Consider the following 11,422-nt stretch of genomic DNA (forward strand, 5'->3'; position numbering starts at 1 on the left):
GAGGGCAGTGTCACTGGCCCTCATATGTGGGATCCGAACCGGGGCCCTCTGGCGTCCCAAGCCAATTCTTAACCATCGGGCCACTCGGCCGGCCTAGGCTCTTTTGATTTAAGAAATCTCTGTAAATGAATCTCAGAAATGCTGGGAGAATCTAAAATGTGGTTTCAATCAGGGGTAGTATTTAGATATATTTTTGGTTGTTACAACTGGTGTGTGTGTGTGTGTGTGTGTGTGAGAGAGAGAGAGAGAGAGAGAGAGAGACAGAGAGACAGAGAGAGAGACAGAGATTTCTAGAAGGTAGAGGCCAGGGTTGCTGCTGACAATCCTACAATACACAGACAGCTCCCACACCTGAAGCCCGATCTCCCCTGAAGATCCTGCTCCCTGGGTAGCCCTCCCAAATGCTGATTGCTTTTCTCCTACAACCCATTTACGGCAGGGCTTGGAGGTGGGGCAGGTGTCCTTCTGCTCCTCATCACCAGCTATACAACATTCTTCCTCCCACCTCCCTCAAAACTCCCCCTTTGAATCAATGTCATCAATTTACATGATTCTCTCTACTCCTTGCTGTTGCTGGTCATTCCTGCTCTTTTCTGGATTTTGGCTCCTCACTCATTGTTCCTATCCCCCAAACTACTCCAGTCACAATTCATGATTTCAACAAATTATCTTTCCAACAATCTGGCTTCTAAATCCCACAGTTTCTCTCTTCCAATGATCTTGTCCTCACACTTGCCTAAGCCACTCCCTCACATGATCATACTTAGGACCTTATCGTTACCAATAATTATAACCAATATCCATTATCAGCTTCATACATCCCACTCACTCTCTGATTAGCACTTCCTATCTTTCTAGCTCATTCTCTCTAATTTGTCAACAATGACAATCCTTCAAGCCCACCAGAGCCTACCATCCATTGATACTCCCATCGCTGCACTCTTCCTCATGCCCGTTGTCCCTCCTTTCCTCCTTCCCCAGCTTAAACGCCATCATCAAGCTTTATAAACATGTCCTTACATCCGCCCTTAGCCACTGTTCTGACATACTCATTTGGTAAATTACCACCCTGTTTATAGCCAACTGCATTAGTTGAGCACGCCTGGAGAGAATCATATAATCAGGCTAACTGTTTCGACTTTAATTATGACCCCAGATCATCAGTGGGCCTACCAATCATACTGGACTCCCCAAGTCCTTTCACTTTCCCCCTCTACTATATGATTTCATACCTTCTTGTTTTTCCTCAAACCTCCAACACCTCCTTACCCCTCCCCTCACTTTAAGCTAGTAACTTTGATTCCCACTTCACTGAGAAAACTGAGACACTAGGAAAAGAGCTCCCGCCACACTCATCTACTTACCATGTTTGTACTCGTATCCTCCCCCCTGCCCACCCGCTGTGACACAGATGAGCCCCCTGCTCCTGTCCTGTCAACCGCTCCACTGTGCATCCACTCATCTCTCTCCCCTACGCAGACTGTTCCACCTACTCTCCCCTCTCCTACATAATCAGCTTCCTTCTCTATTCTGGCTCATTTCCATTAGCAAACATGCTGTTATTTCTCTCATTAAAAAAAAAAAATCCTCTTGTCCCCACATGCCCTGCTGGCTACCACCCCCTTTGCCTTCCCTTTAGAGCAAACTCCTCAAGAGTTGTCCGGTTTTGTTCTCTTGAAGTCTTCTCTCAGTTCCTCTTAAACGCATCCCAGTCAGTGTTCTTAGACCACCATTCCACCAGAACTGCTACTGACAAGGTCTCAACTACTTCCACTGGGAGGAATCAGACGGTCCGTTCTCATGTTTCCTGACCTACCTGCAGTTTTTTTATTTTAAAGATTTTTATTGGGGAATTGGGGGAAGGGGAACAGACAAGTTGCTGTTGTTTGTTCTTCAGTCTAGTTGTGGAGGACGTTGCTTCACTGGCCCAAGTTGGCACCATCATTGCGCTCTTCCCGGGCGAGGCAGATCAGTCGCCGGCTACTGGACGGCCGCTCACGGCGGCTGTTGGTAGCTCACGCTGGCTGCTGGCTACACACGGTAGCCCATGGCAGCCCACTGCAGCAGGGGCTGCAGCCTATGCCATCGTCCCCGGCACTCACCGCAGCCCAGCTGCAGGTCGAGCTGTTGTTCACCATCTTAGCTGTAGAGGGCAATGTCACTGGCCCTCATGTGGGATCCGAACTGGGGCCCTGATGCTCAGAGCTGGCATCCCAAGCCAGCTCTTAACCAACGCGCCACTTGGCCGGCCCAGGAACCCCAAACTCTTTATCTGTCACCCTACCAAGTTTCTCATCCCAGCACCCCTAGCCCTAGGCTAGCTCTAATTTACTTTCTGACTATGTTCCTATACTGGACATTTCATATAAATGGAATCATACACCATGTGGTCTTTTGTGACTGGCTTCTTTCATTTAGTGTAATGTTACAAGGTTCATCAGTGCTGTAGCATGGATATACTACATTATTTTCTATTGCCAAATAAGATTCCATTGTATGAATATACCACACTTTATTTTATTTATTCAATCATCAGTTAATGGACTTGGGATGTTTCCACTTTTTAGTTATTATGCTGCCATGGACATCTGTATGCAGTTTTGTGTGGACATATTTTCATTTCCTTGGGTAATACTAAGGAATGGACTTGCTGGGTCATATGGTAACTCTATGTTTAACCTTTTGAGGCAGCGCCAGGCTGTTTTCAAAAGTCTGGCAAGTTTGCACTATTTTACACTCCCAACAGCAATGCGCACTTGTACATTTCTGCAAATCTCTTTAATGTCTGGCTTAGAAGACAGCTGGAGTCTCACACCTGTTTCTGTATTTAATCTGTTGGAAAATATTGTTTTGGTTGAATATATGAAAAAAATGCAGACTCAAAGAGATACAGGGTTAAAAAAAGGAGGTGCATTTAACAGCCTTTTGGAATGTATTAATACTTCTTTGATACTACATTAAAACTCTGCAAGTGGTAGTGTCTCTTCAAGGTTACTTGCCAAGTAGAATTGAAAACCATATCAATAAGACTTTTTATACTCTCATATATTAACATCTGATCAATTAACAGAAAAAGGACATCAGTGGGAAAGCTGGGAAATTGAATCAAGTCTGTAATTTCTGTTAACAGTGTTTTACCAGTGATAATTTTTTTTTTAAGATTCTTTTGGGGAATTGGGGGAGGGGAACGGTGGTGGGGGATTGGGGAAAGGGACCAGCCAAGTTGTTGTTCTTCAATCTACGTTGTGGAGGGCACCAGTTGCCATCTGGCTTCCCTTTGGCAGCTCGTGGCCTCTAAGCTCAAGATGCTGTGTTCAATCTTAGTTGCGGGTGGGTGTAGCCACCATCCCATGCGGGAGTCGAACTCGGCAGCCTTGTTGTTAAGAGCGCACGCTCTATCCACTGAGCAATCTGGGTGGCAGCTTGGCCCAAGGTGCTGTGTTATAATCTTAGTTGTGGGTGGGTATAGCCCATCATCGAACAGGCAGTCTTGTTGATACACCAGCTGAGCCATCCTGCCACCTGTTGGCAGCTCAGTGACAGCTCAGCTCAGGTGCAACGTCACTGGACCATGTGGGAATCGAACCGGCTGCCCTGTTGCTCAGAGCTCGCACTCTTAAGCCAACTCTTAACCAACTGAGCCACTTGTCCGGCCCCAGTGATAATTTTTTATTTTTGATAAATGTACCATGGTTAAGAATAATGTTACACTGGAAGAAGCTGGGTAAGAGGTATTTGGGAACTCTATGAACTACTCCTACATCTCTTCTGTAAATTTAAAATTATTCCAAATAAAAAGTTAAAAATAAAACCCAACCCGCCGGCTTATTTTGTTCTCTGAATGGATCTTTTACTCATGAATCTTTTGTAACCTCATGCATTGATCATTTGGAAACTACTCGTTCACTGAATTATACATATCTCTCAAATATTACACATTTCAATATATAATATGTATTTTTTTCAATATATATAAGTCACGATTGTTACTATTGCCACTGATCCTTTCAGAAAAGTCTTTAAGAATTGGGAAGCTGTTAAACTCACAGTGACAGAGGCAAGTTTTCCAAAATTCTGATTTTCACTTGAAAGCTCAAATTTTATTTATCATTGGCCAAAAATATTCTCAGTTGTTTCCTCTGAAGTGACAGTGACAGGTTCACTCTGTACATTTTCAAGAAAATATCTTCCAAATACCCAAGTCTGAATAGCCAGTTTGCTTGTAAGCCCTTCTTTCAAGTAAAAATGGCATTCCACGAAAAAAGCAGCTACTTTAATTCACACCCTAACTGCACAAGTACTTGACCTTGAGACAGCAGTACTCTTCGCTATGAAGCACAAGTGCTTCATACATATTTCCCATTTGATCACACAGGATATTAAAAAGGCATGGACTGCAGGGTTGGGATATAATAAATTAACCGTTCTTACTGCTCCTTTAAGGATATTCTTAAACAAAACTGAACTTTTTTTCCTCTTCCTTTGAGTCGCACAGTAAACGACACAATGACTTCTGGTAGCATCTGTGGGGCAACTGCCTTGACATGCACTAAGGACCTGCTGTCTTACCCACCATGGCCCTTCTACCTTCAGTGCACATGCCACCACAGTGGAAAGGGCAAATAACGCCACGGTATTATCATGAAAATTGTTTTTGACCTCGTGTATCCCCTGAAAGGGCCTTGGGGAGGCTGGGGTCTCAAACCTCATTTTGAGAACTGCTGCTCTACAACATGCAAAAGTCCTTAAGGCAAGGACTTTGGTCTGTTTTGTCTACTGCTTTATCGCCTGTGCCTAGGACAATGCTTGGCACATAACAGGTGCTCAATAAATATTTATCAAATGAGTGAATAAATGAAAAAATGAGTGACTGGATAAATAAATGTGAAAACATCTGTAAATTACTTTCAGTTGCTTGGAAGTAAAGCAATAAAACATTCAGAGTATTTGTAGTTTTTTGGTATGATTTTTAATTATATAGAATGTTAAATATTTAATCAGGAAATAAAAGAAGTTATCTCTTTTGGCAAAGGCATTTAACTGCGGGGATGGCAAGAACAGTAGGGACCTTTCAAAACCATACCAACTGTGTCTGCACAGGAAAGCAACAGCTTTTAGCAAAGGAAACAAGTCCCCAAAACTGGAACACTGCCTGTGACCTAGAAANAAATGCTTTTCTACATATCCCACATGATCTTACAATGACCACATATTAATTTTGTAACCAAAAAAATATTCCTTTAAGTATAAAAGAGTATCAATTTGTAAAGGTACAACATAATAATAGCAAGCATCTAACACTATGAGCCAGGGCACAATGTGCAATTTACATACACTAATTTAATCCTCAAAACAATGATAATCTTCATTTTATAGATGAGAACACAGAGGCGCAGAGAAGTTGCATAGCCTGTCCCAGGTCATTCAGCTAGTGGGTGGCAGCCAGGACTGTGTGCTTGAGTCTGTGTTCCTAACTAGGTTACTCTGCCTAAATTAGATACAAAACTTCACTGCTAAACGCCAGTCTCACTCTCTGCCAGAGTGTACTAATGCCAAGAAAAAACATGTTTCACATCCTGTCATCCAAACCAGATAAAAAGACAATGAAAAACCCTTCCCTTGCCTCTATATCTGTGTCTACCACTACCCACTATTTCAGGTCATCCTAAATACCACCTCCTGTCCTGATTTCCTGCCACTGGCTGAGCTTTTTGCCTTCCCCGAGGCCCACCCTAACCCTACCACTTCAAGTACTCATCATGTTCCTCCTTGAGTTACAGTCACCTCATATTAAGTGTGTCTGAAGGACAGGGACTCTCAGTACTTGAATCCTTCCAACTCCTAGCACAGTGGTTTGAAAGAAAACAGGAAATGTTCAGTTTGTTTAATTGAACTGTAATTTTTACCACTCAGTATATATATATTTAAAGGGAAGATTTTAAGAGAAGAAAAAAAAAACCCTGCTTCACCACACTAAGTATAAAAACACCCAAGTGTTTTCATTCTAACAGATTTCTTAATTGGACATTACTAGCCCAGATTAGAGGGCATTTAAATTACCCCTTTCTAAACAGTGTCACAGACGTGGAATATTTTCTTCTTTTGCCACTGGATGAGCCGGGCATGTTGCCAAGTCTTTTTCTAATTAGGTCCTGTGGTTAATTTCTTAATCTGGTAGCATTTCTTTGCATCTTGTAAAATGTAAAAAGAGTTGTACTTTTTCCATTGTTTTAGTGAAAGTGGGGCTAATTCCTATGTCAGCCTCTTAAGGGTAGACTCATCATTGAACTGCTATCTTTTTTTACCTATCAGATTAGCAAATACCACCACCACCCCCTAAAAAAAAAAAGAAAGAAAGAAAAACCTGTAATACTGTGGGCAAGGCTGTTGGGGAAATGAGAACTCATACATTGCTCGTGGGAACCTAAATTGGTACATCCCTACAGAGAAAAATTTGGTAACTTCAACCCACCTTGCATATATGTAGTTTTGACTCAGCATTTTTACTCTAGGAATTCATTCTACAGATATATATTGTTTCTAATAGCAGGAGATTGGAAAACCTAAAATACCCATCAAAAGGGGACTAGTTAAATAAATTATGGTATGTCCACTGGACAACTATGCAGTTGTAAAAACAAAAAAAGTCCCTATCAAAATATCAATGACATTTTCCATAGAACTAGAACAAATAATCCTAAAATTTATATGGAACCACAAAAGACTTTGAATAACCAAAGCAATCTTGAAAAAGAACAAAGCTGGAGGTATTGTGCTCCCTGATTTCAAAATATACTACAAAGCTATAGTAATCAAAATATTATAGTATGGTACTGGCACAAAAACAGACACATAGATCAATGGAACAGAACAGAGAGTCCAGAAGTAAACCCATGCTTAGTACGGTCAATCTATGATGAAGGAGGCAAAGATATACAATGGGGAAAAGACATCTCTTCAATAAATGATGTTGGGAAACTGAACAGCTACATGCAAAAAAAGCAGCTGGACCACTTTCTGATACAATACACAAAAATAAACTCAAAATAGATTAAAGACTTAAATGTAAGACCAGAAACCATCAAACTTCTACAAGAAAACANGGAACCCAAATATCAAGCTTGCTTACGTATCCCAGCTTCTTCAGGTGGTCGTGAATGCTTGAATGATGGATGTTCAATGTTTCTGCAGTCTCTTGTGTTGTGTAACATGGGTTTGACTTGATCGATGCCTTTATTTTGTAGTATCAACCTTGGTGGGCCTCTCTGATGCAGGAGCTTCGTTGAGATAAAAATCACCAGCACGGAATTTCATGAACCATCACTGGTACTGACGTTCTTATAGAGCATTGTCACCGTAAACTTTATGCAACTTTTCACAAGTTTGACGCGTGTTCTTCCCTTTATGAAAGTAAAATAGTAAAATATGACAAAAAAGAAGTTTGGTCTTCCATCTTCAACTTGTAAAATCTCCATAACTCAACCAAATTGCTCAATTTTTTTTTTAGAATGAAGCTAGAACTGAACTGTCAGCTGTCAAATGACATAGCAATAACATAGATGCAAATGACTCTAGTGCTTCCAAAAATGAACTAGTGCCATCTGTCGCAAACATACGTCATGACTTTTCCGACAACCCAATAATTATAAATGCAGCGTGGGGCTGAGATACTGGGTTAAGAAGAGCAGCAGGTCAGACGGACTCTATCAGTAACTATTTTCAAAGGAAGAACTGCAATAATTTTTTTGGTATTAATATGAAATAAAACTATCATTTTTAGCATGGTTTTTAAGTTATTCTCTAATGGAAAATTTAATGGATATGCTTATAAATTTGCCTGATACAGATCCAATCTCTGTCTCTGTGTCTCTCTTGTCAGCTTTTGTAAGAGCTCCAAATAAAAAGGGTCATTTTATTTTGCCTTTCAGGATTATTTCTATCTAAAATGATATATTTGTTCCCACTCCAAATTTATTGCCTATAAAGTTTTAAGATTCCTTACTTGGCTTTATATTAATACAATAGATGTATAAGTCTCGGGAAATATGTTTTTGTGACCCTGCACATCACTTTCCCGCTGACAACCTTGAATATGATTATGCGTTNAAGGTGCTGTGTTATAATCTTAGTTGTGGGTGGGTATAGCCCATCATCGAACAGGCAGTCTTGTTGATACACCAGCTGAGCCATCCTGCCACCTGTTGGCAGCTCAGTGACAGCTCAGCTCAGGTGCAACGTCACTGGACCATGTGGGAATCGAACCGGCTGCCCTGTTGCTCAGAGCTCGCACTCTTAAGCCAACTCTTAACCAACTGAGCCACTTGTCCGGCCCCAGTGATAATTTTTTATTTTTGATAAATGTACCATGGTTAAGAATAATGTTACACTGGAAGAAGCTGGGTAAGAGGTATTTGGGAACTCTATGAACTACTCCTACATCTCTTCTGTAAATTTAAAATTATTCCAAATAAAAAGTTAAAAATAAAACCCAACCCGCCGGCTTATTTTGTTCTCTGAATGGATCTTTTACTCATGAATCTTTTGTAACCTCATGCATTGATCATTTGGAAACTACTCGTTCACTGAATTATACATATCTCTCAAATATTACACATTTCAATATATAATATGTATTTTTTTCAATATATATAAGTCACGATTGTTACTATTGCCACTGATCCTTTCAGAAAAGTCTTTAAGAATTGGGAAGCTGTTAAACTCACAGTGACAGAGGCAAGTTTTCCAAAATTCTGATTTTCACTTGAAAGCTCAAATTTTATTTATCATTGGCCAAAAATATTCTCAGTTGTTTCCTCTGAAGTGACAGTGACAGGTTCACTCTGTACATTTTCAAGAAAATATCTTCCAAATACCCAAGTCTGAATAGCCAGTTTGCTTGTAAGCCCTTCTTTCAAGTAAAAATGGCATTCCACGAAAAAAGCAGCTACTTTAATTCACACCCTAACTGCACAAGTACTTGACCTTGAGACAGCAGTACTCTTCGCTATGAAGCACAAGTGCTTCATACATATTTCCCATTTGATCACACAGGATATTAAAAAGGCATGGACTGCAGGGTTGGGATATAATAAATTAACCATTCTTACTGCTCCTTTAAGGATATTCTTAAACAAAACTGAACTTTTTTTCCTCTTCCTTTGAGTCGCACAGTAAACGACACAATGACTTCTGGTAGCATCTGTGGGGCAACTGCCTTGACATGCACTAAGGACCTGCTGTCTTACCCACCATGGCCCTTCTACCTTCAGTGCACATGCCACCACAGTGGAAAGGGCAAATAACGCCACGGTATTATCATGAAAATTGTTTTTGACCTCGTGTATCCCCTGAAAGGGCCTTGGGGAGGCTGGGGTCTCAAACCTCATTTTGAGAACTGCTGCTCTACAACATGCAAAAGTCCTTAAGGCAAGGACTTTGGTCTGTTTTGTCTACTGCTTTATCGCCTGTGCCTAGGACAATGCTTGGCACATAACAGGTGCTCAATAAATATTTATCAAATGAGTGAATAAATGAAAAAATGAGTGACTGGATAAATAAATGTGAAAACATCTGTAAATTACTTTCAGTTGCTTGGAAGTAAAGCAATAAAACATTCAGAGTATTTGTAGTTTTTTGGTATGATTTTTAATTATATAGAATGTTAAATATTTAATCAGGAAATAAAAGAAGTTATCTCTTTTGGCAAAGGCATTTAACTGCGGGGATGGCAAGAATAGTAGGGACCTTTCAAAACCATACCAACTGTGTCTGCACAGGAAAGCAACAGCTTTTAGCAAAGGAAACAAGTCCCCAAAACTGGAACACTGCCTGTGACCTAGAAATGGGGCACAGAATCAGGAGAGGAGGGAAAGATACTGAAAGTTTTCACTTGCACATAATTGTCCCACACTTGGTTTTTCAACTGTAATGTCTGGGAACATTTTACAGAATTGGGAAGAATTATGCACAAAGATGAACAGGGAATTCATAAGGTGGGACACAGAGGAATTCATAAGGAGTAATTAAAATACTTTAAGTTTTGATAACTAAATTAAGATAATGTATTTCAGAAACAGAGCTGAGGAACTCAATGTATCGTTCACATACTGTGAGTACTATAGATGTGGATTTTAATGAAGCCAATATTAGTACAATAAATTGCTGCATAATAGCTGATCTAGCTAATAAGATATTCTAGTTAGTTTACTATTTTTCAATGAATAAACAGTCAATAAATATACTATTCTTAAACTGAAGAATTCAATAATTATTTAGTGACTCCAGAGGCCCTTCAGACTCTCAGGCAACTCTAGGGAACTGTCATTAGAAAGGACTTACCAATTAAGCAAGGTCTGATAGTAGAGTTTAATGACTACAGGAATTATTCATTCTTTAGTTTCTAGTCCCACTTCTGCCACTTGGCAATTAGCTGCCAACAGATAAATTCCTTAACTTTCCTATAGTTCAGTTTCTTCTCCCTTCTTTCCTGAAATTCAGGAATGTTTAGAATATGAATGCATGTGAAATATTTTGGGTTGCTTGAAGATACTGAGTCAAGTATAAGGAGTTAAATATGGAAATTACCCAGAAGATAAAATATCCCAGTAAAACTTTAATTTCCAATTCTGAAATAATAATGCACAAATTTCTTCCACCCTATAGAAAATCTCCAAAGTGCTTTCCCAACCCATGCATCTGCTTGGCCCTAGGAATCTTGGGAATAAGGCTGAAGCTGAGATGAGCCACCCCAGTGATTTCTGAATAGTTTACCAAACACTTTAGCATTTAGATCACTTGATCTTCATACTAATCCTGTTAGACAGGCAGGGCAGAAAGAACCTGAGTGATTTAAAGAAACTGAGTGATTTTCAGTAAGATGCAGAACTGGAACTCAGTAGGTCTCATGAGCTCCATCAGCTTTCCACCATTGCACTTGCTTTGCCAAGTGAAGGAGGAGAGTACGGGCTTTTCAGTATTTCTGAAGGCCCAACACTGGGCAAAAGCTATCCAGCTTCCCTGAACCCTGAACAAATAATCCTGCTCAACTCACCTGTAGCTTCACAGCAATGACCACTGAGTTAAGATCTTTGTCCATTTCTTTTAGCATGACGAGTTTCTTCAGGGTCAAGCTGAATAGCCTAGAAAAATTTAAAGAAAGAAGGTCCAGTCAAAGGTAAGAAACTTATGAGAAAAGTGATTGACAATCCGTTGCGGAAACACACTTTATCTAAATTTAAAATGTTAGAAGGACATTCTCAGTCCAAACTGTGTCTTCCTTCAGTAAAAGAGCATCCCTCTTATTTAACTTTTGTACTTGAGAAATGTCAAAAAGGTATATTATTCCATGAACCTCTGTGGATACCCATCTATCTCAAGCCAAAACCAACACATATGATATTAGGGAAGAAACAGAAAAAAAGGT

The 11,422-nt window shown here is 40.1% G+C and overlaps 1 protein-coding gene across 2 annotated transcripts in view; it reads right to left on the bottom strand.

Annotated features, from left to right (window-relative positions):
- PACS1 (phosphofurin acidic cluster sorting protein 1) overlaps positions 1-11,422 on the bottom strand; it is a 137,667-nt gene that overhangs the window by 31,525 nt on the left and 94,720 nt on the right. For both annotated transcript variants that reach the window (XM_019645405.1, XM_019645406.1), the window contains exon 2: positions 11,051-11,138. In XM_019645405.1, coding sequence (XP_019500950.1) covers positions 11,051-11,138 — 88 coding nt within the window. The remainder of the gene's footprint in view (positions 1-11,050; positions 11,139-11,422) is intronic.

Source organism: Hipposideros armiger, unplaced genomic scaffold (assembly GCF_001890085.2).
Source record: "Hipposideros armiger isolate ML-2016 unplaced genomic scaffold, ASM189008v1 scaffold_93, whole genome shotgun sequence".
Taxonomy (NCBI): Eukaryota; Metazoa; Chordata; class Mammalia; order Chiroptera; family Hipposideridae; genus Hipposideros; species Hipposideros armiger.